This window comes from Alexandromys fortis, unplaced genomic scaffold (genome assembly GCF_014885135.2).
Source record: "Alexandromys fortis isolate MF-2015 unplaced genomic scaffold, M_Fortis_MF-2015_v1.1 scaffold_174, whole genome shotgun sequence".
In the NCBI taxonomy this organism is placed as follows: domain Eukaryota; kingdom Metazoa; phylum Chordata; class Mammalia; order Rodentia; family Cricetidae; genus Alexandromys; species Alexandromys fortis.
In genome coordinates this window covers 1,734,593-1,758,516 of record NW_026068063.1, presented here as the reverse complement: position 1 = coordinate 1,758,516, position 23,924 = coordinate 1,734,593, and the positions used below count along the sequence as shown (strand labels likewise).

The 23,924-nt window shown below is 38.6% G+C and overlaps 1 protein-coding gene across 8 annotated transcripts in view; it reads left to right on the top strand.

The window, feature by feature from the left end:
• The window catches only part of Tanc2 (tetratricopeptide repeat, ankyrin repeat and coiled-coil containing 2), a 313,979-nt gene that overhangs the window by 31,039 nt on the left and 259,016 nt on the right, over window positions 1-23,924 (top strand). For 7 of the 8 annotated variants that reach the window (XM_050120346.1, XM_050120345.1, XM_050120344.1 and 4 more), the window contains exon 2: window positions 19,997-20,086. In XM_050120346.1, coding sequence (XP_049976303.1) covers window positions 20,020-20,086 — 67 coding nt within the window. In that variant the 5' untranslated portion in view covers window positions 19,997-20,019. Of the gene's footprint in view, window positions 1-3,158; window positions 3,233-19,996; window positions 20,087-23,924 lie in introns of those variants that run through there. The other variant, XM_050120340.1, reaches the window with a different exon arrangement.

Sequence of the window (23,924 nt, the reverse complement as noted above, 5' to 3'; positions counted from 1 at the left end):
GATGGAGATAGAGACAGAGACCCACACTGGAGCACTGGACTGAGCTCCCAAGGTCCCAATGAGAAGCAGATGGAGGGAGAACACGAGCAAGGATGTCAGGACCACGGGGGGTGCACCCACCCACTGAGACAGTGGGGCTGATCTATTGGGAGCTCACCAAAGCCAGCTGGACTGTGACGGGAACAGCATGGGATAAAACCGGACTCTCTGATCATGGCGAACAATGAGGACTGATGAGAAGCCAAGGTCAATGGCAAGGGGTTTTGATCCTACTTCACGTTCTGGCTTGGTGGGAGCCTAGCCAGTTTGGATGTTCACCTTCCTAGACATGGAGGGAGGGGGGAGGACCTTGGACTTTCCACAGGGCAGGGAACCATGTCTGCTCTTTGGATAGGAGAGGGAGGGGGAGAGGAGTGGGGGGAGGGGGAGAAGAGAGGGGGGAGGGGGAGAAGAGTGGGGGGAGGGGGAGGGAAATGGGAGGCTGGGAGGAGGCGGAATCTTTTTTTTTTCTTATTCTCAATAAAATAATAAAATGGAAAAAAAAAAATCAGGTGTGATGTTGAAGCGCCCATTCTAAAATCCTATTCTTCCTTTTATTTTCATTTTAAACTGTCCACTTTGATCGTGGCCCTCACTTTAAACTGTCCGCTTTTGGTCGCGGCCCTATTACCCCCACTCTCCCTTCTACAGTCGAGAGTGGAAAACCCACTTTTTGTTGCGGATCCCCAATCTTTACCTTGATTATTTGGTACACTCCCTGACTGCAGCAAGTTCTGGGCTCCACGGAGAGAGGTTTGGAGGTTCCCCGTACGAGGCTACCAACTGTCACGCCCCATCTCGTCCAGCAAGGATGACGCGACCACCGGAGCTCTTCTCACTGCAGTTTATTCCAGGACTTTATTCACTTTCTCTCTCTCTTCCCCTCTCTCCTCCTCCTCCTCCTCTCTCGTCTTTCCTCTCTCCTCTCTTCCCCTCTCTCCCAGCCCTTAAGTAGGCATGGGCTGCCAATCCCGGATTGCCAGGTGGGCGCTGCCCATAGGCCCACGCATATGCAAGCAGCTGATGATCATTGCGTTATCACAGCATAAGTCAGACTTTATCCATAGGAGTTGATTATACATCTCCATCAGGTGTGGCTCTGTGCTGCTCGCTACAACAGGGCAGCTCACAACCCCCTGTAACACCATTGTCAGGAGAGCAATGTTTTTTTCTGGACCTGTGCAGGTACTGCATGCTTGTGGAACAGATATACATGTGGGAAAGCACCCAAACACATTAAAAGTAAATAAATCTGAAACAATCTTAAATTTTACTCTACTGAAAAAGAATACACAGTTCTTCTTGTGTTTACACTCCCAACGCATCTCCCTTATTTGAAACTCTATTTTTCATTAGATTTATAAGAGTTGTTTTAAATTCATACAGTTCATGCCACAGTATTTGTGATAGTAGCTTATGGATTGTGGCATAAAATGACCAAACATTTGAACTGTCACTACCAAATGCTCACCAAGTTTTACTCCTTTCTACTCCAACAAGAACATCTTTCATCATTAAAGCCATTCCTTCTTTGATCTTTTATTTACAGGATTTTTATCTTAATTACTATAGTACCTATTTTTAATAATTGAGTTTTAGATGTGTTAACATCTCACTATTCCATCATTTTACTAATAAGTAATTTAACGCTACCATTGTTAACACCTACTGTTAAATGATACTGAGAATGTTCTAGGGAATAAATGTGTTTATCGAACTGGTTGTGTCTTTTTCCTAGACTTTTTTTTGATTTTTTTCGAGACAGGGTTTCTCCGTAGTTTTTGGTTCCTGTCCTGGAACTAGCTCTTGTAGACCAGGCTGGCCTCGAACTCACAGAGATCCGCCTGCCTCTGCCTCCCCTCCCGAGTGCTGGGATTAAAGGGGTGCGCCACCACCGCCCGGCTTTTCCTAGACTTTTTATATATTGAGTTAGGATTGTTTTCAACCTCATGTAACAAAAGTCTAAAGCATTGACCTAGTCAAATAGGATTTTTTTTTTCTTTTGGTAAAAGAAAATCTGTATATAGGCATTTCAGGGTTTGTGGCAGTTCTCCATTGCCATTAAGGGCACAGGATCCTCTATATGTCTTTACTGTCTTTCACAGTGACTTTTATAATATGATAGCAAAGAAACTGTTGTGTCTCCCAACTGTTCCTTAAAGGCGTTGCCTGCAAATCTTTTGTTTTGATCTCATTGATTAACTGAGCTATATGTTTGGTCATAGGCTGCAGGGGAGTTTGAGAAGCTGTTATTTTAGGTACTTTACTTGCTTATCCAAAACTAGTATTCATCTAATATGGAGGATAGTAGAATTTGGCTACATAACTAGCTATTGGTGGATGATAGGCAGTCACACATTTTTGTTCTTTAAAACAGCCTTATACATTGGGTATGTTCATTGCCAAGGACAAACTGAAAGTCAGAGGCTAAGTCTGGTACATCCCCATGGAAGGTCACTGGAAGGGACACAAGTATGAGCACAGCTTAACCTGTCCAAAGCCCATCTTCTCTGCAGTTTATGGTTTACATAATTTTGTCCACATTGAGCCTTATTTAAGTAAATATTGTGCATGAGTCCTACTAGAAATAATTAAATCTGATGATCTTTTAAACTAGTGCGTTGGTATTTAAAGTAAGTCTTTTTTATTCATACAGTATTTTTGATTAATGAGAGTAATTTTTCTTGGAAGATAAGGAAGGAACAAATGTCTGGGAAATCAGATTACTCTGTTTTCAGGATGTCGTAGATGATACCTACTTTCTTCTTTTAATTACTTCTCTTCAACACTTGAGCTTTGCTCAAGCTGTAATGAGGTTTTCCTGTTCTGTGTTGAGAAAAGTAATGGTGTTCATGTTAGGTCGGTTTATGAAATCACAATGCAGCTAATAATAACAATTGTCTTGGTCAACAGCCCAGAATAGGCAAATCAAGAATTTTGAGGAAAATAAATGATGAAAAACTTTATTGTCATGCAATTAGGGCTTCAGAATTAGGACACAAATGACAAGGTGAATCTCAGTGAGTATGGATTAGATATTTTGATTTTTAAAGCCAGCACTCAGAAACAGCCTTGAAACTTTTTGTTCCCCCAGAAGACAAAGCCAGCACTACGTTCAGTGCGCGGCGTGCCTGGGAACTGACCCTTAGACAATGAAGCAAGCAAGACCAATGTTCTGCTCTCCTTTAGAATGGTAACGTTTTTACTTACTAAGATCTGCTAAGGTTTTTGTGTAAATGTGACTTTGAACTTACTTTGAGAGTTTGTTAACAGAAATTATTTTCTTATGCCAAAGCACACATTAAACATATACTTGTTCTCTTAAGCCTCTAGTCCCCCTCTCTTGTAAGTCCTGATGATGCGCAGCACTGTCTTTTGTGAATGGTGCTTGGCTTCATTTCTCCTTAGCTCTCATTGACGTACTAGATACGCATTTTAGGCAAAAACTGCTGATTAACCTTTAAAAAATTCCCCATAGTGCCTGTTTAAGGCTTATACTTAGTTTGATCTTAATAAGCACCAAATAAATAAAAGACTAGGAGACATTTTATATATTTGTAGTTATTCCTAGAAAAGACCCAAAGCAGTGGGCCATCTGTTATGTTACATATCTTAGGATCAGAAAAGCATTGCAAACCATAAGAATATAATTTTTGAAGAATTTTTCCCAAAACATGTGCTAAAATTGAGAGGCCCAGGCCCCCACAGATTTAGTGAGTCCATATATATCCCTAGCACAACCCCTAAGCAGCCTGGCTCCAAGTTCTGAGCCAGGGAAGGAAACACACCCTGAAATTGGACCAGAGCCAGGGGAAGAGACACTTTGTCCCTAAGCCAGAGAAACGCCCCCAGACCCTGAAACCAGGACCAAAAGAATGCACTAAGCCCCTACATTTAGAGCATACCAAAGCTATTTGCGCTGGTCCAAAAATTAGAGTAAAAAAGATTAAAAAAAAAAAAAAAACAAAGAAAGAAACAGTTTGTCCCCAGAATCAGAGCCATTTCTGCCCCTGATACAAAACCAACCAATTCCTGAGCTGGGAAAATGGGCCAATCACTGAGCCCCCTAGAGACTAGGAATTCTGTTTAGGAAGCTACTGGCACTTGGGAATTCCCCTCTGGCCTAGAAATCCCATTACATCATAGGGGGCAGCCAATCCCAAGACTGGAAGTCTGGAATTCTCCTCACCTCACTGGGAAGCCCAGCCTCTTCCCCTATATAAACCCCCTTTTTTTGCTGATTTTTCTCCTGTGCTTTCCCTGTTGCTGCTGCTGCTGTTGCTGCTGCCTCTTCGAAGAGGGACCTGAGTTAACTTGCAATAAAGACTCTTTGCTTTTGCATCAGATATGGTCTTGTGGTGATGTTTTGAGGATTCAGATTTGGGGGTAACAAAAATGATATATTAGTCAGGCAATGGTGGCACACACCTTTAATCCTAGCACTCAGGAAGCAGAGGCAGGCGAATCTCTGTGAGTTTGAGGCCAGCCTAGTCTACGGGAGCAAGTTCTGTGACAGCCAAGGCTCTACAGAAAAACCCTGACTCCAAAAAACAAAACAAAACAACAGAAGTTGCTTTGCAGTGTTTATTCATGTTTTGGTCATTTCTTGATATTACTTATGAGACTGTTTTAGTGCCTGGACTTATTCCTCTAGAATAATAGTTTAACTTCATAGACATACTAGATATGTTTTATATAGCTTGGAGAAACCAAAGAAAGCAAGTCACAGGGATATTAGTTGTAGTTCCATAAGGACACCTCTTTTCATGTGACCTTTCATTGAGCTGGTGACAAAAGAGTTATGTAGTCTAACATTAAAATATAAAGTATTTTATTAGATTGGAAGTGAATGAAAGAATCTAAAAATCCAAGCTCTTGGAACGGATTTTGCATTTTTTGGTGTATATTAGTGTCATATAGTGGGTACATTGTAGATAGATAGGGAAATTATCTGAAGAAACAGTTAACTTGAAAGCCTCCACTCTGATACTTTAACTACTTTGTGGAGTTTCAGAGAATTTTACTGATTTAGTAATTAAAATTGTGCTGATTTCAATGATTAACAAATACTTTGGGGGCAATTAAAACATTTTGAAGCTAGAAATGGTGAGCAAATGTGTGTCACATTGAATTTTATTTATTTCACTTTTAGTCCTATATGCATCTCCTGTGGAAATTATATAAAAATATTCTGTGTATTTGCTCACAAGTCCATGGTTTTACATGTCTTTAAATGCATAGATTGAAACACTATAGTAGTAAGAAGACCATATTGCGCATATTCCTTTGACTTGTTCTTTTCTCTTAGGGATAAAAATTGGTTAGATTTTCATTTTAGAACAAAGAGACATGCTGTGTCTTTTAGAATCATGCATTATATATTCTATGGTTTATAGTAGCTCAGTGCTAAATTTAAATATTCCCCTGTTAATAGATTCTCCCTCCAACTGTTTCTTTTTTTATTCCTTCCTTTCTTTTCTTTTAAATATTTCTTTTATTTTTTGAGAGTATAATTACATAATTTCCCCCTTTTCTCTCTCCATACTCTCATATATACTCTCCTTGTTCTTTCCAGTTCATAAGATCAGCCTTCTCTGCATGGGTTTGATGTGGATAGTGATATGCAGATAAAAATATAATTGATAAACTTAATAAGTGTACTTTTTTAGTGTTTCATGTGTTCAGACATTATCTATGTACCAGTGAATTAAACAACTTCTCTGCCATCCTTGTATTTAGTAGGGAGTGGACATTGAATAAATGTGTGTGTGTGTGTGGGTTTTTTTTGGTGTGTGTGTGTGTGTGTGTGTGTGTGTGTGTGTGTGTGTGTGTGTGTGAAGGGCTGCATATCTGTCTGTTCATTGTCTCAGGGGCCAGAGAAAGATACTGACTATTCTGCTTTATCATTCTTCCATATTCTTTCTTTAAGACAGTGTCTCATGTCTATCTAGGGTTAGGCTGGCAGTCAGTCCTCCTGCTTCAGTCCCTACAGGGCTGGGATTTTCACATGGGTAGTAAGAGCTGAAGTTGGGTCCTTATTGCTCTCTAACCCACTGAGTCATCTCTCTAGCATGAAGATGAAGTTTTTTTTTTTAAAGATTTATTTATTTATTATGTATATAACATTCTGCCTCCATGTATGCCTGCGCGCTAGAGGAGGGTGCCAGATCTCATTACAGATGGTTGTGAGCCACCATGTGGTTGCTGGGAATTGAACTCAGGACTTCTGGAAGAGCAGCCAGTGCTCTTAACCACTGAGCCATCTCTCCAGCCCGAGATGAAGTTTTAAAGAAAAATAAAGCATAAGAAATGTGAATGAAAACTTTGATGTATGAATCTTATCACACAGTCATCCCCTCCTGGAGTTTAGGAAGCTCATCTTTATTTATTTATTTTTTTTATTTTTATTTTTTTGTACCTCTGTTTTAATCAGTCATTGGCTGAGAGTCTTTCACAGTGAGGACTGTGAGAAACTTTCTGGCTAGACTGATTTCATTGAACAAAGGGTAGTTTTTGGAAGTGAGGAGCAGCTATAAGCCATTGACAGCACGTTTTAGTTAATACACGCATAGCCAGCCACTACTTAAATTATAGTCTAGTGAGTCTTCCTTTGTCCCGCCAGCCAGATTCCAAATAATGACACAGAGACTTATTAACTATGAAAGCTCAGCCTTAGTTTAGGCTTATCCCACTAGCCCTTATAACGTAACCCATTTATTTTAACCTGTGTTCTGTCCTGTGGGTCATTACCTCATCTCTCTGTACTACTCATGCTGCTTCCTCCGCATCTGCCAGACTCCGCCTCCCTTCTTCCCAAATCCTCTCTGTCCCTGTAAGTCCTGTCTAACTTCTTCCTAGCTGTTGGCCAGTCATCTTTTTATTGCACCAAGCATAGCAATACATTTTACGTAGTGTAAAACTATCCCACAACCGTATATAGTTAGCAGTTTTGTTTGTTTGTCTTGGGGGAGGGGGTGTTTGAGACAGGATCTTACTTTGTAGCTTTGGCTGACCTAGAACTCTATCTGCCTCTGCTGGGATTAAAGCCATGCAACAGGAACCACAGGCTGAATTCTGTGGTTAGCATTTTGTTGTGATTACTTTAATCTCACATCTGCCTGTGCATGTCCTCATCTGTCTATATCATTTGATTGCTTTTATCTCATATCTGCCTCTGCATGTCTTCATCTCTCTCTATAATTTTTGATTCATTCCAAAGTAAAATATACTCTATGGTAAGATCTTGCTAAATATTTAAGCATGAGATCATTAGAGTTCAAATTTTGTTTATTTTGTTCTTTTGAGGTAAAATTTACACGTAATATGTAAGTCTGCTGTAAACATTTGCTTAGTTTTGACAAGTGCATACATCTATGCATTTCAAGGTCCATTAAATGAAGAATCTCACAAATTATAGTATTGTTATTTGCAGAAAAATGATATCTTAGAAATTTTAATTTCATTTACCCTACTTCTGCCTTTTAGGGTGTTGTCATCATTTTAAGGTTGCCTTTGTTTTATTTATTGAAGTGCTGGGATTGAGCATGGGACCTTATGTATGTTGGGAAGCTCTGTACCACTGGTCTGCTTTCCTAGCCTTTTACATGTATTTTAAAGTTATCAACTTTTGATATTGATGCTATTTTACAGTCCATGTGTACTAACATGTTAACCCATTTCTGTGACTCTTTTTACATATCTAATTTTTAACTATTACTATCTTATTGAAAGAAACTCATTTTGGTATTTCTGCTAGTCATACACTGTTTGGTTTTGCTTTTTATTTTATTGTTTAAAATATTATTATATTTGTTTTCACTTTGTGAAGAATTTTTAAATCTGAGATAGATATTTTTAACATTTATTTTCACTGCATATGTATATAGGCATGCTTGTGCAGTGATTCATGTGTGGAGATCAGAGGGCAATCTGATGTCACTGGCTCTGTCTTTTGCTGTATAAGTTCCAGGAATGAAGTCAGGTCTCCAGTTTTAGTGGCAAGTACTTACAGAGGCTGAGCCATCTCTGCCTGTGAATAGACATCTTATTGTTACCTACTTTCAGTCAGAATCTTTTTTTAAAACAACCTTTTACTTAATCTTTATTAAACAATGCAGAGTTCAGTCAGAAATTTAGAAATCTTCCATTGTCTTCTTTCCTTCATTCTGTTGAAAGTCATCTCTTAGTCTGTTGATTGTTATTATTTTAAATAGTGTAGCTGTTTCAGAGATTTTTTTTCCTGTTGTAGATGTTGTTAGCACTTTGGCTATGATTGCTTGGTATTTTTGTTTTTATTGTTTTTACAGCCATAACTTCATGTATCTGAATAGTTCAAAAATTCTTACTTCTTATTACCTCAAATATAACTTCTACTTGATTTTTTTTTACTCTGAATTTTCAGTTATGTGTATGCGACAACTTTTCAGTGGACTGCATATGGTGCTAATATTCTTTTCCACATTTTCTAACCTTTCTTTGTGCTTTGATTTGGATATTTTCTATTGATGTAAGCTCTTAATGTTTGTGCAGTTTCCTTCACAGGACACAGAAAAGAAGAGCAAAGATAAAGGCATGGCAGTTGGACCACAAGGGAACATGGAGGCAGGCTTTGTTTATTTTTATATACAACATAAAAAGCATGTTGTTGTGATTGTTTAATACAGAGGAGAAGAAAAGTTAAAACAAAATCCAGATGATTCTTTTTAACTTAATTTCTTTATTGAATCTTTGGAGATTTCACATCATGCACCCTAATTCCACTCATCTCCCAGTCCCTTACTCCTGCAGGGCTCCCCCACAAAGAAAATTAAAAAAAAATTCAAACTGATACAAAATAAGACAAACAGGCAAACACAAAAGGAAAAAAAAAACCTCTTTGCTCCTCCATTTTTCCTGCCTCTCCTACACCTCTTCATTTGTCCTGGTGACTTTGGGAGTCTCGGTGTGCCACATAGTTTACCAAAACTTTTGTCTAGTCAGCTTTACTTGCAAATGTTCATCACACTGAAACATAGGTCTGCTTCAAGGCCTCTGGTTTCGGGTACGCTACCAATCACTGGATGCTCACCAAAACTCCTCTAGGATATCCTGGAGATGCCCTGAGTCTTGCAGGTCCTGCAGGTATTGTTTCACAGGAGCAATCCCTTCATGGGCTCCAGCAGGTCCTAGATCAGGGAATGCTAGGGTGGGCCTGGGTGGTAGTTGAGCTGCTCCGTCCAGGCCACTGGGGCTGCCCCTCTCAGATGAGAAGCCAAGCCAGGTCTGCTGTGCCCATGCCATCAGGGGCAGTTCTCCCTTGCCTGTGGTGAGGGGTGGGGCCATGTCTTCAGAGTAGGTGTATGTCTGTGTGAAGTAGGGGGGCAAGCTCTCCCATGAAGGTTGGGGCCAGCTCTCTTGCTGCGGTGTCCAGTGAGGGGCAATGCCAGTTATCCCAGGGCCAGTGAAGGACAGGGTCAGCTCAACATGGTCCTCTGATTTCATCAGGCATAGTTCTTATAGTCCCCTAAGAAGACATGAGCCACAGGCATCAACATAGACCCCAGCTATAGCAGGATCATGGACTCAGACATGACCCTCGGCAGCAGCTTGGGTCCAGACAATATCTTGGCTTCAGTGTCTGGTGGCACAGCCCCCGGACACCAGTGAGCCCACAGGATGCAGCCCTGACCCTGGGCTTCCATGTAACCTTTGGTGGCAATATGGGCCTCCTACTTCAACACAGATCTCAGCTGCCATAGAATCATGAACCCATGGGTCCTCAGCAGCAGCCTAATCAGGATATCAACAGTGCCCCAAGGGTGATAGTGCAGGCCACTCAGATCAACATGATCCTTGTGCAGCATGGCCCTCAGACACTAACGTGGCCCCAGGTGTTGGGTATCCACTTGGCCTTTGATGATAACAGGAACCTCTGACATCAACACAGACCCTAGCTGTATTAGGGCCATGGACATCATCATGTCATTGGAAGCAGATGATTTTTTTTTATTTTTTTATATTGATTTTTATTGACCTCTACATTTTTCTCTGCTCTCCTCCCTGCCTCTCCCCTCCCCCCTTGAGTCCTCCCCCAAAGTCCCCATGATCTCTCCCAATTTACTCAGAAGATCTTGTCTTTTACTACTTCCCATGTAGATTAGATCTATGTAAGTCTCTCTTAGTGTCCTCATTGTTGTCTAAGATCTTTGGGGTTGTGATTTGTAGGCTGGTTTTCTTTGCTTTATGTTTAAAAACCACTTATGAGGGAGTACATGTGATAATTGTCTTTCTGTGTCTGGGTTACCTCACTCAAAATAATGTTTTCTAGCTCTATCCATTTTCCTGCAAAATTCAATCTGTTGTTATTTTTTTCTGTTGTGTAGTACTCCATTGTGTAATTGTACCACATTTTCCTTTTCCATTGTTCGGTCGAGGCATTTAGGTTGTTTCCAGGTTCTGGCTATGACTAACAATGCTGCTATAAACATAGTTGAGCACATGTCCTTGTGGTACGATTGAGCATGCTTTGGATATATACCCAAAAGTGGTATTACTGGGGTCTTGAGGAAGGTTGTTTCCTAATTTTCTGAGAAATCACCACACTGACATCCAAAGGGGCTGTACCAGCTTGCATTCCCACCAGCAATGCAGAAGTGTTCCCTTTTCCCCACAACCTCTCCAGCATAAGTTGTCATCAGTGTTTTTGATTTTGGCCAGTCTTACAGGTATAAGATGGAATCTCAGAGTTGTTTTGATTTGCATTTATCTGATGACTAAGAATGCTGAACATTTCCTTAAGTGTCTTTCAGCCATTTTAGATTCCTCTGTTGATAGTTCTCTGTTTAGGTTTGTACTCCATTGTTTATTGGATTATTTGTTCTTTTAATGACCAATTTCTTGAAAAAAAAATATATATATTGGAGATCAGACCTCTGTCTGGTGTGGGGTTAGTGAAAATCTTTTCCCATTGTGTAGGCTGTTGTTTTGTCTTGTTGACCGCGTCTTTTGCTTTAAAGAAGCTTTTTAGTTTCAGGAGATCCCATTTATTAATTGTTTCTCTCAGTGTCTATGCTACTGGGGTTATATTTAGGAAGTGGTCTCCTGTGCCAATGCATTCAAGTGTACTTCCAACTTTCTCTTCTATAAGATTCAGTGTGGCTGGCTTTATGTTGAGGTCTTTGATACATTTGGACTTGAGTTTTGTGCATGGTGATATATATGGGCTTATTTTCATTCTTCTACAGGTTGATATCCAGTTATGCCAGCACCATTTGTTAAATATGCTTTCCTTTTTCCATTTGATATTTTTTGCTTCTTTGTAAAAAATCAGGTGTTTGAAGGTGTATGGGTTAATATCTGGGTCTTCTATTCGGTTCCATTGGTACTGTCTGTTCTTATGCCAATACCAGGCTGTTTTCAGTACTGTAGCTCTGTAGTGGAGTTTGAAATCAGGGATTGTGATGCTTCCAGAAGTTCTTTTATTGTACAGGATTGTTTTGGCTGTCCTGGGTTTTTTGCTTTTCTGTATGAAGTTGGGTACTGTTCTTTTGAGGTCTGTGAAGAATTTTGCTGGGTTTTTGAAGGACATTGCATTAAATCTGTAGATTGCTTTTGGCAAGATTGCCATTTTTACTATGTTAATTCTACCTACCCAAGAGCATGTGAGATCTTTCCACTTTCTGGTGTCTTCTTCAATTTCTTTCTTCAAAGATTTAAAGTTTTTGTCATAGAAGTCTTCCACTTGTCTGGTTAGAGTTACTCTGAGATATTTTATGCCATTTGTGGCTATTGTGAAGGGTGTTGTTTCTCTGATTTCTTCCCCAGCCCTTTTATCATCTGTGTATAGGAGGGCTATGGATTTTTTTGAGTTAATTTTGTATCTTGCTACATTACTGAAAGTGTTTATGAGTTGTAGAAGTTCCTTGGTAGAATTTTTGGGATTGCTTATGTAAACTATCATCATTAGCAAACAGTAAGAGTTTGACTTCTTCTCTTCTGATTTGTATCCCCTTGATCTCCTTTTGTGTCTCATAGCTCTAGCTAGGACCTCAAGAACTATATTGAATAGATATGAAGAGAGAGTGGGCAACCTTGTCTTGTTCCTGATTTCAGTGGAATCGCTGGGACTTTCTCTCCCATTTAGTTTGATGTTGGATGTTGGCTTGCTGTATATTGCCTTAATTATGTTAGGTATGTTCCTTGTATCCCTGCTCTCTCCAAGACCTTTATCATGAAGGGATGTTGTATTTTGTTGAAAGCTTTCTCGGCATCGAATGAGATAATCATGTGGTTTTTATTTTTCAGTTTGTTTATGTGGTGATTATGTTGACAGATTTTCGTATATTGAACCATCCCTGCATCTCTGGGATGAAGCCTACTTGATAATGGTGGATGATGGTTCTGATGTGTTCTTGGACTGGATTTGACATATTTTATTTAGTATTTTTGCATCAATGTTCATGAGTGAGATTGGTCTGTAATTCTCCTTCTTAGTAATGTCTTTTTGTGGTTTGGGTATCAGGGTAATTGTAGCCTCATAAAAAGAGTTTGGGGGGCTGGAGAGATGGCTCAAAGGTTAAGAGCACTAGCTGCTCTTCCAGAGGTCCTGAGTTCAATTCCCAGCAACCACATGGTGGCTCACAACCAACTATAATGAGATCTGGTGCCTCTTCTGGTGTATATATGTTAACAGAACATTGTATGCATAATAAATAAATAAATCTTAAAAAAAAAGAGTTTGGCAATGTTCCTTCTGTTTCTATTGTGTGGAATAGTTTGAGGAGTATTGGTATTCTTGTTTGAAAGTCATGTAGAATTCTGAGCTGAAACCATCTTGTCCTGGGCTTTTTTTGGTTTGGAGACTTTTGATGACTGTTTCTTTTTCTTTCTTTCTTTCTTTCTTTCTTTCTTTCTTTCTTTCTTTCTTTCTTTCTTTCTTTCTTTTTGATGACTGTTTCTATTTCTTCAGCAGTCTGTTTAATTTGCTTATCTGGTCTTGATTTAATTTTGATAATTGATATTTATCAGAAAGTTGTCCATTTCCTTTAAGTTTTCCAGTTTTGTAGAGTACAGGTTTTCAAAATATGACCTGATGATTCTCTGTATTTCCTCTCTGTCTGTTGTTATGTCCCCCTTTTCATTTCTGATTTTGTTAATTTGGATATTCTCTCTGCCTTTTGGTTAGTTTGTATAAAGGTCTGTCTATTTTTATTGATTTTCTTGAAGAACCAACTCTTTGTCTCATTGATTCTTTGTATTGTTTACTTTGTTTCTATTTTGTTGATTTCAGCTCTCAATTTGATTATTTTCAGTCCTCTAGTTCTCTTAGGTGACTTTACTTTTTTTTTCCTAAAGTTTTCAAATATTCTGTTAATTCACAAGTGTGGGATTTTTTCCAGCTTCTTTATGTAGGCATTTTGTGCTATGAACTTTTCTCTTAATACTGCTTTCATTGTGTCCCATAAATTTGGGTATGTTGTGTGATCATTTTCATTGACTTTTAGGAAGTCTTTAATTTCTCCCTTTATTTCTTCCTTGACCCATTGATGATTCAGGTGAGCATTGTTTAATTTCCACGTGTTTGTGGGTTTTCTGGAATTAGTATTGCTGTTGACTTCTAGTTTTAAACCATGGTGATCTGATAAGGTATATTGGGTTATTCCATTTTTTTTTTTGTATTTGTTGAGATTTGTTTTGTTTTTGAGTATGTGGTCAATTTTTGAGAAGGTTCCATGAGGTGCTGAGAAGAAGGTATATTTTCTGTTTGGATGGAATATTCTGTAGATGTCTGTTAGGTCCACTTGAGTCATAACTTCTGTTATTTCCCTTATTTTTCTGTTCATTTTTTGTCTGACTGACCTGTCCAGTGGTGAGAGGGGAGTGTTGAAGTTTCGTACTACTAGTGTGTGTGGTTTAATGTATGATTCAAGCTTTAGAAGTGTTTCTTTTACATATGAGGGTGCCCTTGTATTTGGGGCATTGATGTTCAGTATTGAGATTTTGTCTTGATGGATTTTTCCTGTGACTAATATGTAATGACCTTCTTTGTCTCTTTTGATTGATTTTAGCTTGAAGTCTATTTTGTTAGATATTAGGATAGCTACACCCGTTTGTTTCTTTCTTTCTTTTTTTTTTTTTTTGGTATATTTTTTTCTCGACCCTTTACTCTGAGATGATGTCTGTCTTTGAGGTTGAGATGTGATTCTTCTATGCAGAAGAAGGATGGATTTTGTTTTTGTATCCAATCTGTTAGCCTGTGCCTTTTTATAGGTGAGTTGAGTTCATTTATATTAAGAGATATTAATGACCAGTAGTTGTTATCTCCTGTTAATTTGGTTTTCATTGTTGGCAATGTTAATTTGTGCATTTTCCCCTTCTTTGGGATTTGTTTCTATGAGACCATTAACTTTCTGTGTTTTTGTTGGTGTAGTCAACTTCCTTGGGTTGGAGTTTTCCTTCTAGTATTTTATGTAGGGCTGGGTTTGTGGATAGGTATTGGTTAAATCTAATTTTGTCATGGAATATCTTGTATTGTCCATCTATGGTGATTGAAAGTTTTGCTGGGTATAGTAGATTGTGCTGGTATCCATTGTCTCTTAATGTCTGCATAATTCTTGACCATGACCTTCTGGCTTTCATTGTCTCCAATGAGAAGTCAGGTGTAATTCTGATAGGTCTACCTTTATATGTTACTTGGCCTTTTTCTTTTACAGCTCTTAATATTCTTTCTTTACTCTGTATGTTGAGTGTTTTGATTATTATGTGGCCAGGGGTCTTTTATTTTATTTTATTTTTTTTGATCCAGTCTATTTGGTGTTCTGTAAGCTTCTTGTGTCTTCATAGGCATATCTTTCTTTAGGTTGGGAAAATTTTCTTCTATTATTTTGTTAAATATATTTTCTGTGCTTTTTAGTTGACTCCTTCTTTAATATTATTTTTAGATTTGGCCTTTTCATGGTGTCCCATATTTCCTGGTTATTTTGGGTTAAGCTTTTGGTAGATTTAATGCTTTCTTTAACTGATGAGTCTGTTTCCTCTATTGTATCCTCATTGCTTGAGAGTCTTTCTTCTATCTCTTGTATTTTGCTGCTCATGCTTGGGTTTGTAGTTCCTATTCATTTTCTCATGATTTTTGTTTCTAAAATTCCCTCAGCTTGTGTTTTTTTTTTTAATTGTCTTGATTTCAGTTTTCAAGTCTTGAATAGTTTCTTTCATATGTTTGATTTCTTTTTCTTGGTTTTCTTTAAGGGATTTGCTGATGTTTTCCAATTTTTTGTTTGTCTTTTCCTCCATTTCTTTAAGGGAATTTCTCATTTCCTCTTTAAGAGTTTCAAACATTTTCCTGGAGTTATTTTTTAGATCAATTTCTTCTGATTCATCTATATTTGGTTGTTCAGGTCTTGCTTTTGTAGGGTCTTTAGGTTTTTCTGGTATTGTGCTGCTCTTTGTTGTGTTGCATGTGATCTAATCTTTTCTACTCATCTTTTCCTCTAATAGGTGTGGTTGGGGTTATCTGAGATTCTGTTGATTAATCTTTTAGGTGTCAGTGAATCCAAAGTTCAGATGGTTGTTCCTCATGGTACAGTCAGTGTCACAGTTCTAGCTACCCCATTTGTTACTCCTTATTCCCAGAGATAGCTCAATGCTCCTGGGCTTTGTTCTGCCCTGTTGGAGTTTGCTGTCTCAGGCCTTCTTTGGTCTAGGTTACCGGCTTTGACCTGTTTCTGTAAATCCTGGTCTGGATCCACTCCTCCAGGGGTCCCTGGCTTGGAGTTGGTCTTGCAAAGGTCTCTGGTTCCTGTCTACTGCCTCAGAGTTCCCAGGCTCAGGTGCGCCCAGAACCGCAGAGGTCCTGGCTCAGGCTTACTTCCTCAGAGGTCCCAGACTCACACTTGGACTTGCAGAGGTTTTAGGTTCCTGCCTATTCTTTTTGATGTTCCAGACCAATACCCGGACCCATAGAGGTCCTGACTCAGGCTTACTCCCTCTGAGGTTCCAGACTCATGCCTGGCCCCGCAGAGATTTCTGGTTCCTGCCTACTCCCTTGGAGGTCCCAGATTCAAATGATTTTTTAAAATCAGAGTTCTTGCAAATAATATTAGGGAGTGTAATGAAAGAACAATGGAGTTTTCCTTTGTGTAGAGCAGTACAGAGAAGAGAGGTTCTGGTTCATGAGCATCAGCAGTCTTTGGGTGGTGGTGGATAATTCTGGCTTTTTTCTTTAAATAGAAGGAAGGATTTGTTGTGGCTAATAGTTCAGAGGAGAGAGTTCATCACTACCATGGAGGAGAAGTGTTTTTACATTTTGCATGTTAAGAGATAACTTATGATAAAAGAGGACCTTTGTAATAACTTTTAAAAACTTTAATGGTAAGTACCATTTTTATATCACTTTCACCTCTCCCTGTCTTCTCCAACTCCTCAACAATTCTTGCCCACTCCTTCTGTCTTTCATTGCCTCTTATTCTTCATTTATCATGGTTACATATATATGCACATAAAAATTTAAAAATACAATCTGATGAGTTTATTTAGTGTTGCTTTAATATGTGTGTGTGCGATTTCAGTTTTTTTCTAGTTTAACTTTTTAATGATTCTTTGTGGATTTCACATTATGCATCTTGATTCCATTCATCTCCCCATTTCTCTATATATGCCCTCTGCCCTTGCAACCTACCCCCAAGATAAAATTTCAAAGAAAAGAAAAAAAAATCTCGTAGTGGAAGTTGTGCTGTGACACAACAAGTCACACAGTATACCTTTTAGTCCATACATCTTTACATGCATTGTCATTGCTTTGGTTTGAGGCCTCTGGTTTCTGCTACCCTATAGATACTCAATGTGACTTCTCTTGGATATACTATTCTGTGTCATGGAGATCCTGCAGCTTTGGGTCTGCAGCACACATGCCAGAAGAGCATAGAGGTGGTGGGTATTGGGATGGGCCAAACCTGGGTCTGGGTGGTTGCTGGGTTGGTCAGCCTGCCAGCTCTCCCTCACCCTCACCACCCAGTGGTGAGCCCTCCAGCACTGCCCCAACTAGCTCACCCTGTGCAGTAGGCAGCAAGGGGCAGTACCAGTTCTCCTGCTCTCAGACCCTTGGGGCCAGCTTTACTGTGTTGTTCAGGTGAGATGCAGGAGCCTCTCGTGAGTGTTACAGCTGGTGAGAGGAATGTCCAGCTCTCTTATCTGCCACAGGTGACAAATAGGGGAGCTTCTATCCCTTGCCCACCCCACCTATGGTAGATGCTGGATGGGGCTTGATTGCTGATACTCATGTTTTTAGGGCTGGTTCACTTGTGCCTCTGTCAGTAGGGTCAGTTCTACTGTGCTGCCCAGGAGAGGTGCAGGGCCTTGATATAAATACAAATAATTTGCATTGGTATAAATCTTTATTTATTGATATAAGTTTAAGGTCAATTTTGTTATATGTATATGTATTTCTGTTCTTGATTAAGGTATTGTGATTGTATAGTTCATTTAAAAATGTAATTTGTAATTAGGAAATATAGGTTGTTAATGTATAATCATCAGTAATAGTCAAGCTTGTAGTCATGTTAGTTAGATTTTCTAGATATATAGAGATATATTTCAGTTAGATAGGCATTCTTCATATCTTTCAAAGACTACAGAATATGGCATTTAAAATGTTTTAATAACTTAGGGGTTTTCGTGACAATGAGACATGTCTGTCCTGGCAGCACCAATCTACTTCAAGAGAAAAATAGGCATCAAAGAGGCTCCTTATGGAGTTGGTTAGTCATTTGGGCAAGAAACTGCTCTTGCCTGGACTGTTGCATAAACTGGACATGAAGAACCCGCAGAGAGGACTGCTGAGCTTCCCTAAAGGTGAGATGGTCCTTCACGGTTCCTGCTTCATGAAAGAGTCTGCGAGACATTCTGCAGGATACAGAAGAAAGTGACTGAACTGTCTTTGAATTTTCCTGCTTCATGGAAATATCTGCTGGATACTATGGGCCTGAAGGCCGAAGATGGATGCCCCAATGGTACAGAAAAACTTTGAGTGACTGTACAGGCAGCAAAATGTCTCTGTCATTTCTAGAGTTTTGTAAGTTGCTTACTTCTTGTTTACTTAGGTAATATCATATCCTTCTGGAGTCTTTGATGGAGTTGAAGAATGGATAGTTATAGTTTTCTTTAGTTATGATAAAAGATAAAATAGATATAAATATTGACTGTAATTCTTGCTTGATAACTGTTTTGTTATATGTAATTTTATTATGTTAGAATGAAAGTCTTTTTTGTTTAAACAGAAAAGGGGAAATGGTGTAGAAGGTCCTACTGTATTTGTGTTGCTTTCATTGGTTGAATAAAGAAACTGCCTTGGCCTTTTGATAGGACAGAACTTAGATAGGCAGAGTAGACAGAACTGGATGCTGGGAAGAAGGGTAGTATGGCGGACACCATGGTTCTCCTGCTCGAGATGGACACTGGTTAGACTCATGCCAGCAAGCCACAGTCAAGTGGCAATGCACATTAATGGAGATGGGTTAAACTAATATGTGAGAGTTAGCCAATAAGGGGCTGGAGATAATGGGCCAGGTAGTGTTTAAATGAATACAGTTTTTGTGTGATTATTTCGGTGTAAGCTAGCAGGGCGGCTGGGATGAAATGCAGGCTCCTCTCCCTCAACAGGGCCTGTTCTGAGTACTAGTTCTTCCTAGTACTGCAGCCAGTGAGGAATGGGGCCAGCTCTGTGCAGCCTATCCTCTCAGCCTTCTGTGGTAACAGGAGCCATGGACATCAACAGAGACCACAGCTATGGTAGGGCCACAGACCTAGACATGGTCTTGGCAGCAGTCCAGGCCCAGACATAACCATGGCACCAGATGGCAAGCAGACCACCCACCTTAGCCTACACCTTACTTCTTCACCTCATCAGATCTCCTCTCTCCATAGGACACTAACCAATCATGAACCTTTCCATCTCTCTTTCTCTGCCATACTTCACCCTCTCTGCCATACTCCACCATGTATTATTTTAGCTGCGTGCATGAACAGCCTTTATATAGTGGTTCTGCTGAAGTTGTCCATATTGGATTTCATGGTCTAAGTTAATGAGGACAACTGACCAGGTCTCTTCTTCAGGAGGGCACCAGAATCTCATTATGGATGGTTGTAAGCCACTATGTGGTTGCTGGGAATTGAACTCAGCCTAGAAGAACAGCAGTAGTCTTAACTGCTGAGCCTTCATAATAATACCCAATTTATGGCACCACAAGGCACCTAGCTGGCCTGTGTTTTCTCCTCCCTGTCCAGTGTGTGAGTCTTCTCGTGCTCTGTCTTAATTGCACTGGACAGGCTTGTCAATGGGGGATATGTAGTTTTGTAAATGTGTGTGTGTGGGGGAAGGAAGTATGGGGGGCGGAGACAGGGAAATTGTTCTAGAATTGGAGAGTCGAATGAAATGTAGGATGTATTTATAGCTACCTAATTATTTCTATGAATCTTTAGTGCTGTTGTTACTAGAAATTTTGAGGATTCTATTCATGGTTGCCATAAGATACTGGGGAAATTAGGGTCCCCTATTGAGCTTCTTAGTCTCATTAATAATAAAATTTAAGACTGCACTCAAACAGAAGCATGGGGGATACCTTTATTAGAGTTTAAAAGAAAACCCCCAGGACAGGCAAGCTGTAAATCTTGGCAACTTCCTGGAGGAGGAGAATGGAGAAGAAAGGGGGTGGGGACAGCATGTAGTTTGAGTCAGACTAGTGTGGAACCAAACAGTGGACAAGCTACACGGCCAAGAAGGGAGCTTTAGAGAAAGAGTGAAGCCCAGAGTAACAGAAAAAGCACAATTATATTCTGGCTGGCGTTGGAAAGAGAGATAGAAGAAAAAGGAAAAGGTGTAGCTATATACACAATTAATTGTTGATATGCTTTTAAAATTAAACTTACAAGTATTTTGAATGGAAAAATGTCTTGTTAAACTTATTTTTCTTATTTTCTTTTATAGTTTTATATTAAAAGAGCACAACCATGTTTCGGAATAGTCTCAAGATGCTTCTTACTGGTGGGAAATCAAGTCGGAAAAACAGGTCAAGTGGTAAGTGACTACCGTACACTTACTCTGTAATAGTTTAAAAGTACAGACCGCCTTAGGGATCTGAACTATTTCCGCCATTCTTCAAGATTTTATAAGTAGTTTATTAAATTTGGACAGAAGGTTTACGTTCTTTTTTTTCTTTTTCTTTTTTGGGGGAGGTTTTGGAGGCAGGGTTGGGTTTCTCTGTAGCTTTGGTGCCTGTCCTGGAACTAGCTCTGTAGACCAGGCTTGCCTTGAACTCTTAGAGATTCACCTGTCTGTGCCTACCAAGTGCTGGGATTAAAGGTGTGTGCCACCACCATCCATTAATTTATATTTTTATATACTGCCATATTCTTTATTAGAAGGTAGGAACATTTGAATATTTATCAGCAACAGTGCTAAAGAAAAACTGTGAGGAAAAAAGTGCTTATTTCTATTTTATGAGAGAATAATATTTCTGAACATTTATTTATTAAAACTCTAGACCTATATTTATTTCTAAAATTAACATAAGAGTTTATTATAGTAATAGATACTCTTAGTCGAAGAAACCATGAAAGTTAGGACTGTCCCCGTAGATTTATATAGAGAGATATAATTACAGGTGCCATGGTACACCCATATAATTCCAGCATTCTATTCTGGAGGCTGAAGCAGCAGGCTCATGAGTTTAAGGCTGGTCAGTCTTAACTACCTAGGGAGGTCTAGCTCATCACTGGCTACAGAGTAAGATACAGTCTCAAAAAGAATTCAGTGTTTTTATAAGTGCTAAAGTTTATGAAGGGTTTTGTTGTTGTAGTAGTTGTATGTGTATTTGTTTTTATTTTTTAAGAACAGGATAATTTGGGATTTTAGGTAAAAGAAAACTTTTGGGAGATGATATTGAACATAAATGTACTGGGTATGTTATTGAAGGGTGATAGCCTTTTGTATTTTATAATGTTTCAACCATTTCTCTTTAGTTTATAAATTTACATTCTTAGTTTATTCATTATTACTCATTTCAAATGTTGTAATTTGTATTGTGACTTTTTGAATCTTTAGATAGTTACATTAACTAATTTCCAAATATTTGTTGGTTTCCTGGTTATTCTTATTTTGACAGAAACTACTACACTAACTAAAGGAAAATGTTTCTCACTTTACTGACATCAGTAGTTGTAGCCACGGTTCATTTTAGCTCTTTGGTAGATACTGGCTAGATATTTTCCGTAATTGTATCTGTAGTAAGGTTTTGGTCCCACAAGATGCCTTCCACTTCTGCTGCCAGTTATCAATGGTAGATTCCTAGTTTACCCTCAACTTCTTTCTGATTGTTTATCTACTGGAGATTCCTAGAACTTCTCCTCAGGTCTATTTGCTAGAACAGCTCATAGAACTCAGGAAACAAGCTATTTAAAAGATGACTGGTTTGTTGCAAGAAAGTATAGACTTGTAAACAGTTCATTGGAAGAGGTGGGTAGGGTGGAAGACTGGGAACAGTCTTGAGCTTTCACATCCTTTTGAAATTTGCCACCTCACAACACTTCCATGTGTTTACCAACCCAAAAGTCTTTGAACCTAGGCATTTGGGATTTTATCAAGTTTTCATTATGTATATATGATTGATTCAGTTGAACTCCTCTGCCAAGAAATCAAAGGCCAAGGCAAGTAGAACCTTCTAATCACATTTCCTGGCATCAAGCTCTCATTTAAGGCTGTCCAAGAGCCACCAGCTACTAGTAATCCCCTTACAAGCAAATAAAACTTAAACACTTTGAAAATTTTAGAGGTTTTTAGAACTAAGTACCAGGAAAAAGGACAGAGATCAAACATATATTTATACGATACCTCATATTACTGTTGGATTCTAGACTAATTGTATTGTTATCTGATAGTCTTTTCTCTATTATTTAATAGTTTTGCTATTTACTGAGATTTGTTTTTTAATTCACATGATAAATTTTGGTGAATGTTCTGTATATACCTAAAAGTAACGTAGGTTCTGTATGTAGTGTATATCAGTTTTGTTGGTGTTAGTCCTCAATTATTTTATATCCTTAGGTATTATCAATTGAGAAGGAAGTGGTAAATCAGTATTCTGTGATTAGGGATTTGTTCATTTCTCCTAGTTCCTGAAAGTTTTTATTTCATGTTTTGAAGCTATCTTGTTGGATAAATTCAAACTTATGATTGTTATATCTTCCTTCACCATTATGGAACATCTCTTATTTCTAGAAATTCATGTTGAAAATTAGCCTTGTTTTGTATTAATATACTGCTTCAAACATCTTGATCAGTGTTTGCAATACGTGATTTATTTCATTCACTTACTTTGAATGCTACTATATGATTGTTATTTATAGATAGTGACTGAATACTACTATATGATTGTTAATTTATAGATAGTGATGATTGAATACTACTATGATTGTTATTTATAGATAGTGACTGACTGAATACTATAATATGATTGTTATTTATAGTGACTGATTGAATACTATAATATGATTGTTATTTATAGATAGTGACTGACTTTTCATTCATCCAAGAAAGATTTTTGTTTTCTGTTTGTGTTAAGAAAACACATTAGCGCTGGGCGGTGGTGGTGCAAGCCTTTAATCCCAGCACTTGGGAGGCAGAGGCAGGCGGATCTCTGTTAGTTCGAGGTCAGCCTGGTCTACAAGAGCTGGTTTCAGGACAGCTAGGGCTGTTACACAGAGAAACCCTGCCTCGGTGGTGGGGTTTGGGGTAGGATGAAAACACATTAGTCCACATTAATTCAGTCAGGAATGTATCGGGTTTTAAATATAAGACACTGCTTTATTTTTCTACTTGCCCTTTCTGTTCTGTGCTCTTTTGTTTTTATTTCTTTTTCCTTGTTGTCTTTTGGATTGACCAAAACACCATTTTATTTTTATTTCCCTTAGTACCTTGAAATTAATGTTCTCTTGTAATTTTAAAGATTCAAATATCAATCCTTAGTTTTACCAAAAATTTATATTAATTGGTAATTTGGCCCTTTCCTCAGACAATGTAAGAGCCTTCAATTTTTGTTATATATTTGTATTTTGAGTTCTCTGAGGCATTTTTATTGTATAGTTGCTTTAGTGAAATACTTGAGTGAAGCATCTTCAGGAAGGAAGACATTTTTCTGGTTTATGGTCTAAGGGAATTCAATGAAGGCATGGCAGTGGGGGCAACTCATTACAGGCGGTGTTAGCACGAGGCTGCTGCTCCTTCTTTAAATAGCCAGCAGGTTAGAAAGCAGAGAGAGTCAGACCAGTTGTAGGTTAGCTAGTGGCATTTTCACCCCTCTTCTCCCCACTTCCTTCTGGAGATCTAGCTCAGGGCTTTGTGCATAGTAAGTAAGCATAATCATTCTACCACTCTACACTTCGCCTTTACTTTGAAAATCGTTTTCTCTGTGTCTCAAACTAGATGGGAAATTCTTTTTTCATTAAGCACTGAAATAGTTTTTTTTTTTATTGTCTTACTGAATTATATCGTCTCTGAAGAAACAAAAATTCTCATTGTTTGTCCCCAGGTGCTAAAATTTTATTTTTCTTCACTTTGCCCATCAGTGTTCAACATGGTATGCTTAGATTTAATTTTTTTCTTACCTTACTTGATTTTTGTGAGTTTCTTGTGTCTGTGTAGATCTCTCCAGTTGCAAAAAATCTTGTAAAATGATTGAATAGGGAGGCCTTCATCTTCTAAACAAGAGTCAGCAAACCATAACCTGTAAGCCAAATCTACCAAGTGTTGTAGTGGCATACACCTATAATATAATCTCATCATTTGAAAAGAAGAAGCAAGATGATTAGGAATTCAGGGCTAGCCTGAGTAACCTACCTAGTGAGTTCATGACCGTCCT